General features: G+C 27.2%; 1 protein-coding gene across 2 annotated transcripts in view; it reads right to left on the bottom strand.

Annotated features, from left to right (window-relative positions):
• Positions 1 to 224: 224 nt before the first annotated feature.
• LOC112603952 (protein abrupt-like) overlaps positions 225 to 24944 on the bottom strand; it is a 29053-nt gene continuing 4333 nt past the window's right edge. Inside the window, exons 1-8 of one of the 2 annotated variants that reach the window (XM_025352784.1) lie at positions 24616 to 24699; positions 22208 to 22419; positions 21945 to 22130; positions 21646 to 21867; positions 21249 to 21561; positions 21115 to 21177; positions 5146 to 5444; positions 225 to 1986 (exon numbers count right to left, since the gene is read on the bottom strand). In XM_025352784.1, coding sequence (XP_025208569.1) covers positions 1240 to 1986; positions 5146 to 5444; positions 21115 to 21177; positions 21249 to 21561; positions 21646 to 21867; positions 21945 to 22130; positions 22208 to 22402 — 2025 coding nt within the window. In that variant the 5' untranslated portion in view covers positions 22403 to 22419; positions 24616 to 24699 and the 3' untranslated portion in view covers positions 225 to 1239. Of the gene's footprint in view, positions 1987 to 5145; positions 5445 to 21114; positions 21178 to 21248; positions 21562 to 21645; positions 21868 to 21944; positions 22131 to 22207; positions 22420 to 24615; positions 24700 to 24944 lie in introns of those variants that run through there. The other variant, XM_025352785.1, reaches the window with a different exon arrangement.

Below are 24944 nucleotides of genomic sequence, written 5' to 3'. Positions count from 1 at the left end.
TTTTGTTGTTGAACACATGAAATGAGAAAGTCTTCAGACTATACTGTTAGCAATATTATCATTGAAATGCATTTTAAAACAAACGGATTAACACACAACAATGCTATATTTAATTAGATAAAAAAAAAAATAAAAAAAAAAATGAAACATATTAGGGATAAGTTTTTTTTTTAATAATGGCACTACGAGTTTTCAAACAATAAATTTATAATAATATAGCTTTGTTGAATCACTAAAATTGTTTTTATTAATACTGGTTTATAGTTAGGAAGTATATCTACTCTTAACTAACAAATTTAATATGGCATGTTTTTAAAGACAAAAAAAAAATATATTATACATATAACAATATAATTCAAGTCTTTTGTTAAGAGATTATGATCGATTTATTACTTGGCGTAAGCAAAAAACACATTTTAACATCTACGATTGAGGTAGTTGAAGAGGAATGGTATGGTATCTATATAATATTAGAGAGAGAGTTTAACTCGTAAAATAGTTTCGTAAATATCATATTATTATTTAAGGTGTATATTATATACTATGGCACGAATGAAAAGAAAAAACTGTTTTTTTAAAAAAAAAAAAAAAAAATCTGTTAAAAACATTTAGGAACAAACATGTTTGAACTGCTATGTTAGACTGTTAAACAATTTAATGACTAGTCGTAAATAAATAAATAAAAACGTAAAAAAATGATTAATAATAATAATAATAATAATAATAATAATAAAAATAAACACCTGATCAGAAAATAGATCTACGTTGTCTTCTGCATGTGGCATTGAATCAAAAAAATTTATACCGTGTTTTATGATAGTTTTTGCTTAGTAAGTATAATATTAGAAATTATTGTCCTCTGAGAATTTCCGTTAACATATACATATTCATGATGTCTTTAAAAAAATAAATTTTAGATCTTACGGTACACACGTAGTTCCGCGTCCGTGAATACATCAAACACACGACCTAACTGATCGCTACACTTTATAGCTATTATATAATAACAATAATATTTTATATACGTACTCTCTCATCTCTTAGACTTGCAGATCAAGAATCATGGATTTATTCAATATACACTCAAAACTAAAAGGCCTAAGTTCTAATTTTTTTTTTGATTTTTTTTTTTACACTTTTGTTTTGTCGCTTTCGCGCCGATGAGCGGCAACAGTGTAGATGGTAGTGAGTTGGGTGGGCCTGCTAGAGGGGAGGGGATTAGGGGGCAGTTTTGTCCCATCAGTTCTTGCCGGCCTGCAGCGATAGTGGTGTGTCATTGACGCTACCGGTGCCACCACCGTTGCTGTGCCCACGCCGACGACGGCGGTCGTCGTCTTCGTCATCGACATCCTCGTCGACGTCTTCATCAATGTCATCCTCATCGATATCGTCCTCATCGGACGCTGACGAGTAATCCGCGTCATCGGGAGCGATCTCGTGCTTGATCATGTCTCCGGCAATCTTGGACGCGTAGAAAAGCGGTGGGTTGGTCTCTACTAGTGCCTTGAGGTACGAGTCCAGGAACGCTTTGTTGTTATATGGCGAGATCTTGCTGTCGCCCGGTTGCAGGTCTTTGCCACAAGCTGCAAAAGCCGGCAGAAACGGTGACAGGGCGCCTCCACCACTGCCTCCTCCACTTCCACCACCTGCCCGTGCGTAATTGTCGATCAGGTCCATTGCCGTGGGAAACTTGCCACCACCGCTGTTGTGGAGATGGTGCTGCTGCTGCTGCAATAGTTGCTGTTGTTGCGACTCGCTGTACCGTTGTTGGTTGTTGTTGTTGTTATTTCCGTATTGCTGGTGGTGATGGTTGTTGTTGTTGTGGTGGTGGTGACCGGACGAATTCATGGTTAAGTCCTCGGGGTCGTCACCGCCGCACACGCTGCTGTTAGCTGACTGCAAGTCCAGCTTGCCGTCACCGCGACGGTGACTGGTGGTGACTACGTCCGTTGGTGAAGCCCTTGCCCGTAGTTCAGCTGGCGATACCTGAAATCATTGGACATGTATTAAGGGGATACGATTTCAACTGTATTTTCTACTAGGATAAACTTGGCTTATACTAATTATTGTACCAACTATCCTAATAATCACAAATAAAACTTTTAAAAATATGTTTCGTGGGAAGGAAGGACTTAATTCACACTATACAATAGCCCACCACTTTGTTCAAATAATATTGGACAGCCGACTTACAATTTATCCGGTTTAATTTGGATAATCATAGGAGACAACGATGAAATTAAGTATTTTTTTTAAATTCATTTCGATCACTTATGATACATGTTATTCCGAGGAACTTACAATTTTCCAGGTTAGTTTATTTGGCACTATAATTAGGTAGATGTGTACGACTAATTATACATGTGGATTCATACACTTGCGAGTTGCCAAACGAGGACAGCGTGAGCTGTACTTTCTACCCTACTACATGGTAGATAAACTATACTATAATTTGTTAACATATTACTGCATACTATAGACTTAGGTATCTTAGTCTGTAACATGAGAAAAAATGTTTTTTTATATAGTTGTTTTTTTTTTTTTTTTTTTGACCAAGCCAGAAATAAATTTGAGTTTATGAAACTTAACTGTATAAACTCCCCTATGATATTCGAGAGTATTGAAAAAATGTACATTAATAAAAATATATATCACAATATTGAAACTAACTACATAAAACGGTTTCTACTAAACGAAAATTTTAGATGCGTTGAATGTTTGAAGACAAATACATTTTACATGTAGCAGCTTCCACTTGAATATATTATACTTTATTTCAAAAAGAAATTTTATTCATATTTTTCGTTAATCACCTGTGGTGGTTTTTCACAACTATATAAAATTAGTGCTAATTTAAACAGTTCAACTCATTACATTCCAGGTCTAAACGTGGACAAAAATATCATTGTTGAATCCAAAAACCACATACTTATATTCAGATGAAATACAAAATAAAACTGCTCACTTTCAATAAATTAAATCCGCACAAAGTTAATTTACAGCTGACTTTAAACAACCTAACCTAACCTACCAAAAACTAAAAAATGCGAAATTTTTTATTTATTGTTTACATGTATTTAAAATAAAATTTTCATTTTTGTGATAAGCATAAATAATTTTTTTCATTTTGGGTCCGATTTAAAAAAAAATATAGTGCTTTTTCATAACTTTTTTTTGTATGCTTGAGTTAAAGTTTTTGATGTTCAAAATACATTATTTATCCTATATATTTAAAATAGTGAGTGGTATTTATTTGTACAATAAATCTATAGAGATTAGAGAGTGCGATTTTTGGATGCTACTGATATCATAAATAATACGACGTAATCGCTGAGACCAACCATTATAATAAAGAACCATTGATACAATAATACACCACACATAAAATGATTAAAGACACCGCGGTAGAGTTTACCGATCGTTCGCATTTCCGTTCTCTGAAATTATATATGGTTTAAAACAGGACAAGTAATAAAAAAGTGAGTTCAATCCTTAATTTTTTGAAAACACTGAGGATCAAAAACGGTACTAAAGTGGGCCTGCCTCTATACTGAACAGTAAACGCATGTATAAAATAATAATCATTATTACTGTGCCTGGCGCACTTGTTACATAAAACAGATAAAATACCGAGACATAAAAACTATTTTACTTGTAGTTATCTATTCTAGACGACAAATTCGTAACAATAATATTATAAACATTTTTGGACTCAATACAATTATGAATATTATAGTTATTTTATAATTTTTTATAAAATTAAAATTACACAAGAATAGCTGTTATACAATAATATTTTGTTATTAACATCATATAACTTAATTTTTTATAGATTTAAAATTAGATAAATTTGTAATATTTTAACTCTAATTCTTAAAAGATAACTTTAAGGAACAACAAATAATCGAAAACCTACCGAATGTTCTATGCATATTTTTATATTTTTTGTTAATTATATGTATAGTATTTTAAATATTTGTTTTATTAAAAAAGAAAAAAAGAAAATATGAATATTGAATAATTAAAATTAAAATAGGTATTATATTTTTATTTATAATCTATATTAATATCATTAATACATTTATGTATATAGTTTAGTTAATTTCAGTAAGGTACTTTAGAAAATACCATATGATTCTAAAAATGTTTAAGTACTGGCAAAAATCAAACCAAACATTCTTAAAATATTTTTATTTATTTCAAAATATTATTTTTTTAAGTTCTTGAAATATAAAACTGTTGTCCAAGATATAAAGTAAGTGTCCTTATAATAATAAAGAGTAATGATAGACCTATTATATTAGTAAATAAAATATACTGTAAAAAATATTGGCGAATTTAAAATAGAAATGCTGCATACATTTGTATTAGATACCAGTGTGAATATATTTCGTAAGATTTATTCAATAAATTAGTAAATTTTTTGGATTTTATGATACACAGGAATAATAAGATTTACATATTGCACACGTAAATTGATAATAGTTTAAAATTGTTTAAGTCTGAAAATGATAAATTTACAAATAATAATTTATTATGGTTTAGTAAATGTTCGAAACAATATAACAGAATGTGCCATTTTACATTGCACGTATTATTTTAGTTGATTATTTGATACCACACATTATTTATGTAAATATCAAACCAACCAAATATTTTCACAGTGTAAAAATGTTTATCTATGCCATTTTTTCTTTATTTATACTTTCGTTATAGACATTTTTACCAAACGTTATATATAACGCATAAATTCGTTCTAGAGGTTATCTATAGGGCAACGGATTTTTATTAAATAACCAACATGGCAACATATATATAATTCAGACAATATTTATTTTTGAATCCTACTTTTTGAATTTAATTTTGTTATGAAAATGTTTTTTTTTATTTTAGTAATTTTTATGGCATATTTATACATTTTTTCGAGTATTAATTTTGTAAAATAAAGTAATATAAAATATTATCTCAAAGCATTTAAAAGTTTTAAATGTATTGCTTTTAATTTATAAAATGGTTTAACGTAGAATTAAACAAAATTTTATTTTTATATATTTGTTCGTTTAGAATGTTCAGTCCTAAAATGATGATTTTCGAAAAAAGCATACTTCAAAAACTAGATATTATATCCTCTATAAATTATAATACCTTGACTCCGGCTTTTAGCAGCAGGTTAGACGCCAATTCCGGATCAAAATTGGACGGCATTGGTTGCACAGGTAAGTCCTTGGTACTTATACCACGGTGTTGACGCGACATGTGTGAGTGCAACGAATTCCTTGATTTGGCCACCGTGCCGCACAGCACACATCTATATCCAGAACACACAGTGTGTTTGTCCTCCAGATGTGTGCGGAGTGTGTGTGCCGAACGGTAGATCTTGCCGCACTTGGGACACGGTCTAGGGTCGGTTGCCCTTACTCTGGTCATTTCGATCGATCTCCTGGCTGAAATATTTACACGTTTATAGAGATTAGCTTATGAACAAACAAATAAATAAATTCGTTTAATATAACTAAGAACAATTATATCATTCAAGTGTATACGATAAACCTACACATAATAATTTATAATTATTGTTGTGACGTCAGCGGATAAATAATTTTAATTAACCAACATTGTATGATATTATATATTTTTTAAATATTCATACAAACAAACCAATAAAAAACTGCAATAATTTTAAATTCATTTGATTGGCTTATTACTTAACTTTATACTTGCCAATATCAAATCTATAAATGGTGCTCAAAGAACGTTATCAGTTATCATCACTTGTAATCATTTTTAATTTTAATAATTTCAGAACATATATTATAATTTCATATAAATTGTATTAATTGTAATATACTTTAATTTATTATGATCGGTTGACCCGAAACATTGAGCAGTGAAAGTACTAACTACTTGTTTCCTCTTATCTACGGTTCTTCTTTATCGTGAAAAATAACGTTTATATTTTACGTTATTATCTTGTTATTTTATATGCAAAATTTAATTACATAAGTACCTTGTGTTGGGATACGTGATACTACTAGTAATACACAAAGAATGCTGATTTGCACTTTTTTAGTAAAAATTTTTTTTTTAAGTTTTGTCTTTATTTATATATTTGTAGTTTAAATTTATAAAATAGAAAAGAAACTCATATGGTTCTTTATAATACCATATATTTTATACACGTAATAATAACTATATAATACACAATATACAATTGTCGAAGAAAAATATAGTCCGTACGAAATAATAAAATATAATAAAATAATATACACCATCAAATAATCGCATAAATAGTTAAATATTACCTATGTACTAAAGTGTAATAAGTATATCTCATAAAAATTATTACTATAAATAAATCAATGTCTATAATTTACAATTAAAAAAAGGTTATGTACCTACAATAAAATAATAAAATAAATATTTATGTAGGTATTAAATACATTATAATAATAAAATGTTTAAATATATTTTAAAATAAACGCTTAAGAAATAAATTTATTGGTATTTGTTGACTTACAACGATATTCACATTTTATTAAAGCGGTTAAGTAGATACCTATTTGGTAAAATTTTATTCTTTATGCAATTTATACAAAATAATCGGAGTTAAAAAAAATGTTTACCCCTGTAGTCCGATAAATACTTTGAAAAATAACATTAATTCATAAGTTTAATTTTTATAAATCTTGTGAAAGAAGAGCATTTTTAATTTCAACAATTCTTACTTAAGTTAAAAACAATAATGAAGACTTTAAATGTGATTTTGTAATTACGAAATAAACCGTTATAGCTGTAGGATGAAAAATACAAAATGTGTAATGTGTATATAAATTTTCCCTTTAAAAAAAAAAATATTTCAATCACCTTTTACACTTAAACACAAATATAGTAAATACACTGTCTCATACAAAATATATTATAATAAACAAAAGCCCTGGTAGATATGCAATGAAAATATTAAATTATGTAACTTGAATATTATTTGATATTTCCGTGATATTCTGTAGAGAATTATTAGTTAACGATTATCACATCAAAACAGTTTACACTGTTTTAACCATTTTATCATTGTAATATTTTTTGATGACACGTAACAATATGCGGTTTGCCGTTAACTGATAAATGTATACAAACATTTGTGTTAGAATTCATCAGTATTCTATTGAAAAAAAATAAAAACAGATCTAAATTTAAAATTTGATTTAAGCATAATATGTTAATATTGTTACATGTACAACTTAAAAACATATCACTTAATAAATACTATTTTATTATATCTTCAGAAAGTTAAAAATTAATTTTAAAACATCATGTTCAAATACAAAAAAAAAATTCCTGGTCAAATTTAAAAAGGGTGCATGAGAAGAATTATATAACTAGATAATATATTATCTTTTGAATTAGAATGGAATGTACAGCAGATACGTATGGTCCAAAATAAAAAGAATACCTAAATGATTGTCAACAACATGTTTAAAATTATTATTTCAAAGATATATTGAACTGTTCAATTTAAACTGAAAGACTACACTATATTCGAGTTTGATAATGTAAATAAAAAAATAAAAAACCAGCAACGAGTGAAACCATAATAGTAAAGTTTTTTAAATGATTTTACTGCACTGACTTTTAGATTCTGATTAATATCTATAAATGAAAAGTTTGAAATTGAAGATCGAAATAGTGATTGAATATTAGTACATTGCAAAATAAAATAATTTTAACAACTACAAACTAATAAATGAAATGCGCTTGATTATTTTAAAATTAGGAAAAAGACATATTTCTTGAAAAATTATTCATTTACAATGAAAATATTACTTAGTAAAATTAATATATTTAAAAAGCCAAATAAGTTTTCAGTTGGTCGAAAGGAAAAATACCAACATCTTTTGTTTAAATAGTGTTTGGTAACAAGCATATAATAGGTATCACACAACTGAGATCGATCGCTAAGTTTATTTTCAAGACAAACCATTCTATATACATTAAAAAAACAACTTTTATTGCTTTGTTGAAAAAATGAATAATAAATGGTATATAAATATAGCACCCGAAAATGACCAGCATACATAAAATCTGAACTTAACCAGTTATGTATTACTATATAAAATACGTTTACCGTAATAATAAAATCAAATTAAATATAAGGCAATGAAAATATTTCAATGGATAAATAAAATATTCTATGTCATATAATAGCATGTATTTATACAAAATTGAAATTTTTATTGATTGAAACATTTATATTTCAACGGCCAAAATATGCCGAGTGCTAACCAAGTTTATGAACAATAAATTCAAAAAAGTTTGAACATAAAGTTTGTTATCGATATCAAATTAATACAACAGTTTTTCGATATTTTGATTACATTTTAGTTTTGAAATGACCGAATAATAAAAGATGGAAATTATATTATAATTGGCCATATTATTTTACTAAATAATGCACTTAACTTATTATTATTACATAATTAATTAACTTTATGAATGGTAAAATTATTATTACTCTTTAAAAAAAAAAATAAAAAAAAAAAATTACCAATTAACTATTAAAAAAAATCTAAGTTAAACATTTCAAAAATTATAAATAAAACGTAACAAAAATAGTTGACTGTGCAAAGTAAGTTGGGTATGTAGCTATTGTAATCTATGAAAATGAAATTAATTTTTATAATTAAATTGTATCAGTTTAAAATACTATTATTAACTTTTCGAAATAATTTTTATAGGAAAATAATATTATTTATTTAAATATGAAATAGTATTTTGTTTTGAAAATTAAAATATCAGATATAACTATAAATTTAATTTATTAATGAAATAAGAATTGCACTACCAACCAAAATACTTCACGTCAAATAACAAAAACATAAGTAACTTTTTTATAAATTAAAAATAAAATAACCAATAAAATGTAATTAAAACAAAAAAATGAATAAAACATTTTTTAAACGTAAATAAATGTAAGATATGTAATACAACATGATAATGCATTATATAACTACACTTCATTGTCTAAAAACAGCTTTGAATAATATAATAAATTAAAATATTTATATGACTAACATCTAATAATTATTTCCACAGTACTAAAGACTAGAATCAGAGGACCAAATTAAGGATAAATGACGATATAATATAAAATATACAATATTTACGCAGTCATATTTACATAGTAATAAAATACAAATAATCCTTAGTATAAATTATTTATGAATAACAAAAATATATGCTTTAATTTAAAATTTAAAAAAAAATCATTTTTATTTTTATCTGTCAGTAAAAACATCGACTGTTTCACTGAGAAATAGTAAATGTCAACAAAATATTTACATTATTTCTAAACGGAGGACTCATTTTTTCGGGCCATAAATATTTTAATAAATATCTATATCACTTATCGTATGATATTTAATGTGTCGTTATCTAATATTTCTGATTATTAATTATATTTTTAAAAGTAATTCATATAAAAAAATCAATTTAACTGAATGAAAAAGAAGTAGTCAGAATTTAATAACTGTTTAATTAACTACAATCTAAAATTAAATTGATACATAAAAAAAATATATATTAGATATTATTATTATTACTATTTTTTTTTTTTTTTTTGCTATATTGATAAATAAAGAGAATTTAGTTATGACTTTTATTTTAAAATTATGTGTAATAAGCACATTTGTGTACACGATAAAGTAATGGCTAATGACGAACACGGTAAATCGTAAAGAATATTTACCATATCTTTTTTTTAAATATACTCAATGTTTAAATTAATAATTTATTGATATTATAGTATTATTGATCAAGCTTTACCGTGAATATCAATTATCATTATAATTGTGAGTAATGCGCATTATTTGATTTCATAATTTTTAATGAACATGTTCAAAATTAAGATGAGCAAAGTATGGTGGTATGCAGCTTAATATAATACCCATATACTACAGTTGAGTTTAATATGATATAACCAAATGTCAGCACAATTAAAAATACATACATTAATAAAATCATTGAAATTGGCACATATTTAGTCGTTTATGAAATTAAAAAAAAAAAAAAAAAATGTTTTAGCTAATATTTATTATTAAAATTAGACGAGTTGACGTCATAACACCATTACCCACATTCAACGGTTTTGAGTTTCGCTAGCAAATACGAGAGAAGAAAAACAATATCAAATACTATGATACAATATATTACGTAAGTACCTATTTTCCGATACAAACCATAGTTTATTGAACATTAGAACCGAGTACGAACTGGATAAAAGATGTGGTAAATATACTTAACCTAGTGCGAAAGACGGTTTAGAAAAAAAATCAGTATAATAATATTATAAAAGTATACCTCGCCACCTCGGGTAAAAACAGAAAAAAGTCGTAAACAATGATCTCGTTGTCCGACGTACGCGCAATATATTAAGTGCTGCGTAGACACGGAATAGTCAATAGGCAATGATATATTCCACGCAATATAATATACAATAGCATATTATAGGTAATATCAGAAACCATGATTTTTGAATGATAAATATTAAAATATATCCATTGAAACCCCGTCGAAGCTTACACTTAACTAAATTAGTATTATTATTATTTTAACAGAATTGGTGTATGAAACGGGGAAATACAATATTAACGATAAATAATAATATTATTATCATATTATCTGGTAACGGCCGATTTGGATAACATGTAGAACTGGGAAGATAGATCGGGATTGATTCGATTTAACACAGATGCCGACGAAGACGACGGTAAGGGAGGTATGAAATTGTTAGGGGGGTGTTGTTGTTGTTGTTGTTGTTGTTGTTGTTGCTGCTGCTGCCGCTGTTCGTTATGATCGGCGGCGGCGGCGGTGGCAGCCGCGGCTGCTGCTGCGGTAGCCGCAGCAACGGACGCATGCGACAAGGGCTTGATGTCAGCGTGGTGCGACATGAGTGGTTTGACCACGGAAGCGTTGGAAAAACACGAGGAAATGGTAGTTGACGGGCTGTGGACCTGCAGCGGCGACGACGACGACGCGACCGTCGACGGGTGTGATGGGTGCGGTGGATGGTGATGGTGATGATGGTTGTGGTGGTGATGGTGACCGCCACCACCCCCAACGCCACCACCGCCCCCGCCCGTCGTCGGTAAGTGCATGTGCATCCTGCTGCCCCGCTGCCGGATGCCGTGGGTTTGCAACAGGTGATTGAACAGATACTGTCTGGTCTTAAAGTGTTTACCGCACACCGGGCAGGGTTCCCAGTGCGGAGTGGCTGAGTGGACGTTGGCTATGTGCTGCTTCAAGTTGCTCACGCTGCTATACACCCGGCCGCATTCTGTGCACACTGGCTTCGGTTCGGTTGCGTTCAAGTAACATCCCATCGTAGGTCCACCGCCATCCCCTGGAACCCCACCAGTCTAGTGTCATATATACGTGTCATACAGCATTTTTTTTTTTTTTTTTTTTAAATAACATTATTTTTTGGTTTTTTTTTCGATTTTCTCTTCACGTCAAATGTTTATATCTCTCTCTCACACACACACGCACACACGCGTGTACAGATTTCGTCACCATATGTCAATAATATTGCCTTTTTCTATACAGTATTTTTGAAACATGATTTCAGCTAAATATATTACTTAACTATTATACATATATTTATATGGTTTACCCGAACTCGAAATAAAAAAAAATTAGACTTTTTTATCCGTATTGACAACCGATTAATAAATTTATGTTAATATTTCTAAGTTGAATCACTCAAGAATTCAAATGGGTATTTACGTTTAAACTTTAAGCAAGAGGCGGAAAATGAATATACCTAGTAGTTAGTAGATGGGTATCAATACAAACATACTTTATACAAGAATATCATATACCTACATTGTTAGACCATGGCTCATTCGAAATATTTATTTGGTTTTTTTTTTATATAACTGGCATTAAAATCGGCATGATTGAATTTTTATTATCGGCAGAGAACTAAGAGCAGGTGAACCCTCAGAACTCTTCATATAAATATAATAATTGTCCTTAAGAATAATTGTCAATATAGTTATACCAATGTATTTTACATAATTAGTTTTCTACAATAGGAAAACTGGAGGCAAATATGTCGGATGGAATGGTTGGTAAATAGTCTAAAAAGGCTAAACACCAAGAAGAAGTTTTATATATTCAAATTCAGTTTTTACTTCCAGGATAACATTTTATTTGCTGCTTATTATTATTGATTAAACTTAAAATTAAAATAAATAATGACGATAATATTATTTATAATCTTCATCGAAAATAGTGTCTTACCAGTTTCTTCTGATAATGATTTTATTGAATTATTTATTTTAAGTAAAACAATATTATAATCAAAAGTTATACAGGAAATTATAAGTAATAGTTAATTTAATAAACCAATATTAAAAACTATTTACTAATTAGAATACAAAACAATTAATATATTTTTTACTTAGTGTTAACGATCTCAATAAATATCAAGAAATAATTGCACAAAACACATACATAATATATTATACCCCTATAGTATATAATATATAAAGTAAGGCGATAGTTTGTAAATATTTACACATAAATATTATCTCGATATAAATATGTACACTGTACATTATATAGATATATAAATTATTAAGTACCAAAATTACCATAGAAAATAAGGCTAAATTCAAATGTTGGAGAAGTCACTCTACTGTATTATAACTTGTAAGTGTCTCCTGTGTCGAGTAGACATCGTAAATGAATAGACTACTGAAATGGATGTGTAAAATTTGAATTTAAATCATTGTATACTCGTTAGAAATGAGCCAAAATATTTTTTAAATTGTATCATGCTTATAAAAAAATATGCAAATATAAATATTTAGTGAACATTTCAAACTCGTATTTCCACTGTGTTTTACTAATTTGAACATAATTATCTGTGTATAATCTAGAAATAGGCAATTTAAATATTTATATATATAATTTTTATTATTAATTACCATAAATTTGTATATTAGTTTAGATTGTATTTTTATTCAATATCAAAATGGTTCATTAAATCATATTAAGTACAATGTACATATTTTGTTTTGAGTTGATTAAATATTACTTAATTCCGTACCTTTTTATATAATATAAATTTATGTATATTACACAGTATATCTTAGTGCAAATTATTTTGCATATAATTTTAAATACATAAGTGAAAATTATTCATTACATCATTCAGAGGTACCTGCTGTATTATTATATCATACTATTTTGTTATTTACGTATTATTTTTTTCTTGGCAATACTTTTCATTGGGTATTATGGTACATGGACATTTTCCCTGGCCATTTTTTACATGACATTATGTATTAACTAAACTAAGTAAAACGTCACATTATTCCATATACCAGCTACGCATAGATGGACATTGATGAGAAATTTTAAGGACATAGTCTTTTTAACTGAATTGTGTTTTATGTAGACTGAGTAAATATAAATTGGGATCACACAGGCCTGTCGTTAGGGGGGGGGGGGAGGAAAGGTAGGATTCCTCCCGGGCACGAACGCTTTAAAGGGCCCGAAAAAAGATAACTAATAATATGTAATGTATGAATACATATAAAGATGTAAAATTATTTAAAAAGCAATTCAATTAAAAAACTAATATTGTTTACAAATTTGTGCTTTTACTTTGTTACTTGAAATAGAAAAAGTATAAATATTTGAAATTGATTTGGTCTTGTGAGAGGTTGCGGGAAGGAGGGTGACCGTGGCTCCTGAAACCACCACTAATAGGGGCCCTTAAACATTTTCCTCCCGGACCTGAACTTTTCTCTCTACGGCCCTGAATGCACACCACTTTAGTTTAAATGATATTAACCAAAAAAGTAACCAATTGTCCGTTTATATATTTCAGCATTAGCTATATTTATGATAAGACAGGAAAAATGGTGACCGTCATTTTCTATAATCTATATATAAGATATATTAAGTAAATATTATAATCAACTAGTGATTAGAAAAAACTAAGTATATTAAACGATTGAATAATATTATTTACGGATATTAACAAAACAAGTCTCTTGAACAATATTCGTCTATTTATTTCATATACTTAATAATTAAGTATGTCATACATTCGTACAACAATATAATTTAACATTCACAAAATATTACTATGGTCGAGGAAAGATAATTAATTTATAAAAATCATATGCAAGTAAAAAAAAATGCAATAAAGTTCAATAAAGAATTGTAATAAGACTAAATGAAGCACAAAAGGTATTACAATTTAAAATAGTTTGTTTATCACTTTGTCAGATTAAAAATTCCAAACTAATTTTTTTCAATTCCGTGCCTACGGATAAAACTAAATCAACATAAATATATTGGGACTAACAAGAGATAATCTTTAGGGCTTAAAGAAATTATAATTTTAACTATATGGACAAAAAACAACATTCTCAGCTTCTATTTTGTAAATATTTTCTAGTTCAAAGACATCTAAGTATTTTACAGACACACACACAAAACATCACATGATAACTGTATCTTAGTGCTTTGTTCGATGAAAAGATTAACAAGTTTTGGCATTAGTTAAACATCACATTTTAGCTAAACTTAATCTTAAACAGTACACTACTTGGCGGCCTGATGCCTGATAACACCAATAAATATATTATTTGCGATTATTGTTGATTTATAACAAGAATTTATTTTTACGACTATTGCCTTAATATGTTAATAAGTTTATACCATTTCTTATCACTCATTTAATAAACTCTTATTAAATTCAAAACATTTCTAACATAGTTTTAATAGTTTTTAATTAAAATTAATAATAATTAGTAATTATTCATTAGAACAATTAAAAATAATACATGTAATCTTGCTGGTTATACTTATTTATACACATTATTTATTTAGAAGTTTTTTGCTTTATTTAATTAAATATTTTTTATAAGCATTAAAATAAATTACAGTTCTTGCAGAAATCAATTTGAAATATTATAATATAATAATACAATATTTTAATATTATACATGCTTAGAATAATAAAAGTGGTATTTATGAAGTATTTATTTATATTTTAACTAAAACCCTTTACTCTTTACTATTTTTTTTTTTTATCATATTAATAATTCTGTTTTTAATATATTTTAAACATAATTGTAGCAAGGTACCTACATATTGTATACAGTAAGTATCTATTATACAAAATATAATTGTATTTTTGTAAATCTATTTATATCATAAATAATAAATATAAATTAATATAACTTGGAATTAGTACTCAAAAATAATAGTTTATAATAGTATCCATTAGTTCAAAAACCTAAAAAATTATGGTTTCTTTTAAATTTTTTACTTATCCAATTTAATAATTCATAAATTTTTTAATTCGATAGCCTTTTCAATACGCAAAATGTTTATTTTGTAGTAGTTAAAATTAAAAGATGATTAAATCTTTAGGGTTTGAATTTTTACGTTTCAAATAAAACTGATTTCTAAAACCAAAGTCTATTAAACACATTATTAATGCATAAAATTATTCTGCTATTATTAGTTTTACCAAGTTCCGTGTTTTGTGTCCTAAAAGCAAATGGATGTAAAATAATCATTAAGAAAATTTCTGTTATTTAAAGTACACTGTCAATAATTATTTTTTAGGAAAAAAGCAATTTAATTTAAAATTTGTTGTACAAAGTTTTATTTTAATTACAAAACGCATAATCTATGGTGTTATTCATTTATTACATTGATAACTCGAAAATTGATACTTTTCGATGTTCCATTTATTATTTAATTTTCGGTATGGTAATAAAACCTAATTGAAATAACTTTAAGATAAAAATAATTTATTATTATTTATGACTAATGAATTAAAAATAATGGATCACATCAAAGATATAATAAGCATTGAATAAAACTATCTAGGTACCTATAATATATTTTTGTTAAATTGTATACTTTAAATTTATTTATTAAATTAAATTATAAAGGTACTAAGTATTGATTAAATTTTAAAATTACTTTTGTGTTTACATTCATAGTTTAAAAATAATAAATATTATTCATATTGCCATGAATACTCCTACAATTTACGTAATGAAGAATGATTATTCGTCTTTAGTTTTTTCGATGCCAACATATAATAAGACAGTCCAAAAATTAAGGTCACTTTATTATGAACCATATTTTTACAACAGTTTCTTACAATTTATTGCACGATCTCACCATGTGCCGTACACATGTGTTCCGGACGATTCTTAAAATGTGCAACTCAAAAATGTGGCAGAACCGTGAAAGGACTGGAATTCATCAACAACCAGATTTTTGTTTAATTTGTAATATAAAATAATATGTAAGTGCACAAAAACAATTTAACCTAGAGTTATTTTGAATGGTATTTTAGTTTATTTTCTACATAGTTGTATAGTATAATAAATATTTGACAAAAATAATGATACAAAAACCTTTTTAAATAATATATAAAATAACTACAATGCAGACTTTTTTCTTGACTTTAATTTTAGTAAAGTACCTATTAATATAATATGTATAATTACTATTATTAATATATTATATTATTATTATATTTTACTGTTTATAAATCACTGGTGTATTACGCACAACCAAATACAAAATATAGCTATGTTATGAATTTAAGCAAAAAACATGTTTTCAATAAAAATTATATTTTTATCATAATCATAATAAAGTAATCATGAAATGTTGTAGAACATAGAAAAATGTTTATTTAAATTTAAGTATGCAAGAGTAGCTCAATAATGAATACACTCATTCATACGCGATTACCCCGGATTCCCAAATGCATAAGCACAATAATATGTTATATAAGTATACTTTAACAAGAAATTATCTGAAACTACCCAACCTAGTTATATTCATAAGACGACAAAAAGTGTCTACATCAACACTAATATTACAACGTCGACAGTATATATTAACCGTTCAAATTATTTTATTTTTTTCAAGATAATTCACATTCACATTAAGTATACATCAAAGGTATGCCAATTAGCATTATGATTTCCTCAACGGCATTAATTTAGGAAGTACCAAGTAATGTTTAACTTAAAACGTATAGATATTAAAAATTAATCTACCTATAGAAGATTTTCAAAAACAATTTAATCAGGGAGAATATTTAATCAATGTGTTCACATTAAAAGTACCATTAAATAATACATTAATACAGTGGATATTAAGAAGTACACTACACGAATTTAATTTTTATAACGCACTAATGAATCTATACATACAAAATATAATTATCCAATAATTATAAGATTACAAGTTGATGAATTTTTGTTAATCTTATTATGTATATTACACTAAAATCTGACTTCTATTAACGATGCATAACTTAGTATTTTGTACACATGAAACAAATTATGTTGAAATCTACCCACAATAATTAATATTGTGAAATATATAAATGAATAATGATTAAGGAAAATAAAAAATAAGTATACTAATATCGATTCAAAATAAATGGATGTAATATAATTATTTCAAATAAAAACAATCAATTTATTTCATTTTAAGCAGGTATGTATAATATCTAAATGGTTATCAAAATAATAGTTTGTAATATGATATTACATAAACATATATCGATATAAGATTGTATAGTATTTTATTTTAACAAAGAATAAATTATTATTTTTTTTATTTATTCTTTTCTTATATATTTTAACATTAAATACTATTTTTTATTAGTATACTATGTTTTGTAAAAATATTCAAACAAATCTTTAAAATATATGAAAATTGATACGAACTTTAAGATCGTTAAATTTATACATTTTTGAGTTCTTAGAAGTGTACTAACAAACGATGCCTAATACTATTTTTATCCTAAGTCCTAGTAGTGAAAACATTTATAACAAAACAATTAAGTCGTAAACAACTACGATAACCAATGAATGCAGGAGCATATAGTGGAGCACAATTAATGAGATAACTAGATTAGTATTCCGTTAGTTTAAATTGCTATATTTAAAAGGCAAACATACATTATACTATAATGTTATGTTTAAAAGTCATCAATAATATAAATGTATAAGTTTTGCGTTTGTTCGGTTTATACGTAAACGTTTTCCAGATGGGAAAAAATATTAAGTACTTTCCCTGTTAGAGTCTAGAAATAAATCTTGATCGTTCGTCTTAAATTACACAAAGAGTATTAATATGTATTATATACATAAACGCAGTGGCATATTTAGGTTTTTGTCATGTGGGGGATATGACTTTATAAATGAAAATACTAATGAGAATATTGTACAATATATTATATTTTAATTCTTGCAAATTTAATCAATTATCGATAAAAAAAAAAAAAAAATAATAATAATTTTTATATAATATGATGACTATAATTATTTGTGTGTATACATCCTAGGGGGTTAGGTTTCATCCCCTTGATCCCCCTCCCCGTAAATACGCCACTGCATAAGCGCATAAATATTATTGAAATATATACAGAGAAAATGAAAATAATGAAGTCAAAACTCTAAATTATCAATAAACCAATATAAATTGATTGTCGCATCCGATTATGCAATCTTGTATAGAAATTAAAAAAACATAATATCATATCATTGCACATTTTAATTGTAAAATTGTAAAATATATAATCAGAGATTATAGGTTTTAAAAACAATTTATCAGAAGTTAGATGCCGGCTAATTTCAGTTTAACTTTCAGGTAGATAACCTGATGTTTATGTAGAAGGTAATACTAAGCGTTATCTATTTTAAGAATAAATATAAATATCAAATCAATAGGTAGGTCATGAACTTATTTTCGAACTAATACTACAACTTGCCTACTAACCGATATTAATTAGAAAAAAATTGTTTAATTAAATTGAATTATTTAATAATATTTATTATATGATATACAATTTAAAACTTTTGACGAACATTTTTAATATTGATTACCTACATAAATTACAATGTACAACTGATATTAATAGTTATAATTAATAGGTATAATTAAAATTGAAATACAAAAACATAAAATACTTGGCTTAACAAGTCTTATAAAAAAATATATCATCCTGAGAAGCCAATATATTTTAATAAATTAAAAATAATGAGCCAATTCACTTTATGTATTTATACTTTATACTTCTTTTAATATTGTAAAATTACTCATAATTCATTAGTGCATAGTAGAGTTATTATTAAACGTTGTTTTATTCTTTATCATTAGCCAACTTGGTGGTTTTTTTTTTTTACTATTATTATTATGTCCTATTTTATACTATTCTTAAACCTTTAAGATTTATAAGTTAATTTTATCTTTAAAAAAAAATTTAATTCTTCAAAGAGAGATTTACATATTTTTCTCAAATAGTTTATTAGTGTACACACATTATATCAAAGTAACTAATATTAAATTAAGAATACAAATTGATTGTTAACTTGATTATAAGCTGGTAATTTAAATAAAACAATTATTACTAGTGATACAATGAAACCCCAATATAAAGAAAATATTTAAGGGTAATAAATAATGTGTTTACTATGTAAAATGAACAAAATAAAATATATACAAATACTTTTCTGATGGAATATTTAAATAATATGAATCGTAAAATTTTAATTGTTATTATTTTTTTTTTTTTTTTTTTTTTTCAAATTGAAGAAATATGATGAACACTAAATCATTTAAATTTTAAATAAATTAAGAGAAACCAAACAATAAAATTATTTACTTTTAAGCTGTACATGTAATTTTAAAGGAAGGAAACTAATTTGTTTGTTTGAAATTTTTGTTCATTCAATCTATATTTTGCATAGTTATATTAGTTGAAAATGAAAATAAATAATAATAACAATAACAAGCATTTAAAATTAGGTTGATAATATTGACTACATAGTTTTAATAATACATTAAAATTTTGAAATTTAAAAATTTTGAAATGATTAATTTACCAACAAATTAAGATTTACTTTTCCACTAAGTGTCTTAATTCAAAAATAGTAACAAACATGCAATCATTATAAAATTCAATTTTTAAAAGTACAAAAAAAAACTTAAGATGTTAAGATTTAAGTGAAATATGGTTTGGTAAGAATGTTCACATTTTGCACAACATTTTAATGTAATTGTTGCACAAAATAATATTAAAATAAAACATACAACAATACATAAGGTTACATACATTTTTTAACCTAAAAGTTACAATTAGTATCATTAATTCTCTGATTTCTTATTTATTTAAAATCCATAGTTTTTTTTTTTTTAAATTTCTATACCTACTTATTTTTTTTCTTAAATAAAAACAATACTCTATTAAATGAGAGAATACCATTTCTAGAAATATGAATGAATGATGTCCTACTAATTAGTCTCGAAGGCTGGACACCAAGTAGGGATGCAAAAAACTAATTTCTATCAGCTATGGAGGAGTTATTTTGCTGAACAAAATATATGTAATAAACACTTGTTTTCTTCAAGAAAAAGTACATTACAAGTATCTAATACTCTTACTAAATTTTTAGAATTATCAGACTTAATACCTACCTCATACATTAATATAATAAATCTAAAAGTTAATGAATATAATTGTCATACAATAAAAATGTAGCTTGATAAGAACTCTTGGAAAGTTTTAACAAATTGTAAACAAGATTAGATAATATTTTGAATAAGACTATTTTTATTTTCTATTTGTTACTATCGCAATAACACAATAACTGACATATAATTTATCAAATTTCTTAGATGATTCTTCTTTATTTATAAATAATTCATTATAATCATAGTTAATATTCCAATAAACTATAGTTCTCAAATTACATATGATATACAATTTTAATTTTAATTCAACGAATGAATATATTTCAGTAACAGATTATTAATATAATATTTATAATATTATCTATAAACTATACATAATTTTGTCATAGCATACAGAAAAGTGCAATTTCGTTTTTAAAATTCTTAAGCTATGACTTAAATTTAAATCTATTTTGTAAAGTAATAGATAAGTTATACTATTGTTTTTAGTTATTAGGAATAACTAACATTATATCTAACTTTCATTTTTAAAGCATATTGCAATTTTTGTTAGTAAGCATAATATAAATAATCACTCACCATAGCTGTTTTCCTGGTTATTGTTATGTATGCCTGATGGACCTGGTAATAGACCCGGTAATCCTAAAATAATTAACATATATGATGTATTTAATACTAAAAAAATTATAAGATATTGCATAAAATAAACAAACCTTGTAAGCTACTTATAATTGAAACTCCAGATGAAATTGAAGTAGGAAAAGAATGTCTGGATTGTTGCTCAATCGAGATTGATGTATTGTGTAGGTCATGATTATTACCACTACTTGATAAAAAATCTACAGGTTCTAGTTTTGAATGTCGGGCCTGAGATATTTGAGGTTGAATAACAATATCATTGTTTTGTTGATTTACATCTGAACGTGTATTATCATTAACTGTATGACTGCCATCTGAATCTCCAGAATTACTATCCTCTTCATCAGAAGAATGACCAGTAACTGATGAGTCTACTGTATTTTTATTCTATAAATTCAAACACATTTAAGAATTAGTAAATATACTTATTTTAAACACATGAATACATGGTTGAATAGATACATTTATTACCTGACTTGACTGCGATTGATTCAATTCCAATGCTTGAACGAGCAACGAGGGTGTATCTTTATCTCTATCCACATTATAACTACTACTAGGAGTCAATGGTTGAGTATTCAATTGTTCAGAGTTATTACGTTGTCTTTTATATGGTGGGCTAGGTAAATTATCACTGGCTTTATTTTTTCCAACTACATCAACTGGAACTACGCTTGAACTCCCCCATGAAGACTAATAAATCAAATAAAATTATAAAAATCAACAATTTTCCACAAATAAAATCATCCATAACTAGTTTTATGACTTACTGGTTGGTTTTCTTTAGTAAAATCAACAAGACCTCGTACTTGCAAGCTACGAGCAGTTTTCAAAAATTCTGGTAAATGTTCTTGATTAATACGAACTTCTCCATTGTACATAAAACTTAATAATGCTTCCATTTCTTGTTTTTTAACATCGCGAAGGATTACAATGGGATGTTGGCATGGATTTGCCTGAAAATAATAAACAATAAATAAAGTATGTTAAATTACTTTAAAAATTAAATACACATAAAATTTCAAAGCTATACCTTGAGCAGAGATCTGAAGTAAGGACTACATGCAGAAAGCACAACTTTATGCGCAGTAAATGATTGACCATCACAAGCGATAGTAACATCTATAAAGTCTTCTTGATCGAGTAAATGTCTGAATGATGTTATAATACTCGTGTGGAATTCATTCCAGCGCACGGAATATAATTGGTCTGTATCCATTCCGCCCATTATTGACTTATATTCATCTGAAAATAAATAATCATATTATTAAATTAAATAAACTAGTAATAAGCGATCAAATAATAGGTAAGTATCTAAGAAGCTAAGTTATCTTGAAAATTATAAAATATGTGTAAGTGAAAATCATTAAAAATTAAACATTAATTAAGAAACTGAAAGGACAAAAATGTTACTCATATTTTCTAGTATAAAGCTGTTTACTGAAGTACTAACCACATTAAATTATCCATAAAAAAACTAAAAACATTAAGATAGTAAATTGTGCTAAAAGTAATTAAAATACAATTTCTAAATTATTAAAAACATAATGTGAATTTAAAAGGTTTGTAAAATATTTTTAGTTGTTATCCTAATAGATACATAAAAAAATCTCCCACAATTAACGTATCTAATTATCATCAAACAATTTATATTAATTAAACACATAAAATACATTAACATGTTTAATTGATACATTCCCTACACAAATGGAAATTTAAACTGTATTAGGTAGGTAGTTAAATTGTAAAACAGACTCCTCTTAAATAAAAAAATACGTACTATACACAATAAAATTAATTTTTATTCATACTAGTTAAAAGGAGTTATTTTTTCTTAAAAATTGTTTTAGGCAAAATATGTTTAAGTGGCACAACTCGTGTGCGGAGATTTAGGTAGATAGATATACCAAGAAATCTACCTTCCAAATAGTCTTTAAAATAAGTCTTTTTCCTTATCATCAAATTGCATTTTTTTTCGTACTAAAAAAAGCAAAACAAGTGCGCTATAACATAGGAAACGGAAAATTCGAAAAAGCGCTAGAATACATAAGAGTTACGAGGGGAAGAGACCATGGCATCGCAGTGTAGGTGCTTTATTAATTTATTGCAATAAATATTAATAATATTGCTAATGATAATTATTATAAAAGTCACCATTCGTCGGCTCGTGACAATGTATAATAATATTACAATATTGTCGGATTCGCCGACAACAGTAAATTCTCGAAAATCGAAAAGCAATCGTTGATAAGAAAAACAACCTCCACCGGACGGGGGTGAAAACAAACGTGTACAATATCATTGTTATTATTGTAATACCAATACCTACATAATGTGTGGCTACTATAATACGTCGCTTCTCAGCCGACGGGAAAAAAAGTGAAAACGACAATAAAACGATAATAATAATAATAATAATGATATTACTATTGTAAACAAACGGACCGTCGTCAGTTCGTCGACAACTCTCGTACGACGAAGACGATCGTGACAAAAATCATGAACAAAAAATATTATTTAAAACATCGTAAATAATAATATTATTATTATAATAGATGACGGCCGTGCTAGGGATGAATGTGAAACGAGACTGACCGATTAGCAATTTGGTTTCAATCGTAGTTCGGCGATACCCGACGAAACCGCACGGTCGATATCTACGCGATTGGTCAGCACAAGTTTATGTGATATTTTATATTTATATTACGCGATAAAATAACAACGATGGTCGCCCCGACAGAAGTAGCAGATGATGATGATGATAATAATAATAACTACAAATTAATAATAATATTATTGTTATTGCGACGACCGAGCACTGGGTAGAAATGCTTTACACTCGTCGATGCATACGGCACGGCGGCGCCGCATAACAGTGCGAAAACCGAGTGCACTCGACAAAAAAAAAATAATAATTTAATACGCGACCCGCGTAAAAAAAAATCGTAAAACATTAGGCCGGACATAGAAAAATTTTAAAATCCGATTCGATTAAAAAAAAAAAAAAATATAAATAAGAGTTTTGATGAAAAAAAAATCTTAACATTTTGCGTATATTATTGCATAAAAATTGAAAAAAAATTATAAACATCGAGAGCACGAAAGACGATCAAACAAAAAAAAAAAAACTGGTGTACTTCGTTCAGTTACATGTTACTAAACGCTTCCCTCCGTCGATGCGCGCCTTTCGTCGGGGACCGCACTATACGGTGCCCGAAAACCAGGTGCACTCGAGCAAAAATAATATTTAATACGCGATCGTAAAATCATCATCGTGGCACATGAAAAATTTAAATCCAGTTCGATTAAAAATATAAATAAGAGTTTGATGAAAAATCTTAACATTTGCGTATATTGCATAAATGAAAAATTATAAACATCGAGGCACGAAGACGATCAAACAAAAATATAAATAAATAAATAACAATAATAGTAACCTACCTCGTTTTGCAGCGGTCCCGTCGACAGCGAACTGAGCGAACGGCGTACAACGATATCGGCGGCGCGGCGGTGGTCGTGTGCACCGGCGATACGAAACGACGACCGAAAAACGACGACTACAGCGACAACGGCGGCGGCGGCGGCGAAATGGTGCGCGTGTGTGCTGCGTGCGAGGAAAATATTCGCTCACATGGCGGCCGCGGACAATAAACTGCGCGCGCAGACCTTCCGGCAGACGGCGCCAGCGGCCTGGAATGATGTACAGCCCCCGCCGCCTGCGTCGTCGTTGTTGTTGTCGGCGACGGTTCCTCGGTGGAGGGCGGAGGATA

Source organism: Melanaphis sacchari, unplaced genomic scaffold, assembly GCF_002803265.2.
Source record: "Melanaphis sacchari strain LSU unplaced genomic scaffold, SCAv2.0 Contig116_pilon_pilon, whole genome shotgun sequence".
NCBI classification, from domain to species: domain Eukaryota; kingdom Metazoa; phylum Arthropoda; class Insecta; order Hemiptera; family Aphididae; genus Melanaphis; species Melanaphis sacchari.
Note: the sequence above shows the minus strand (reverse complement) of the source record. Positions and strands in the feature narration are given on the sequence as shown.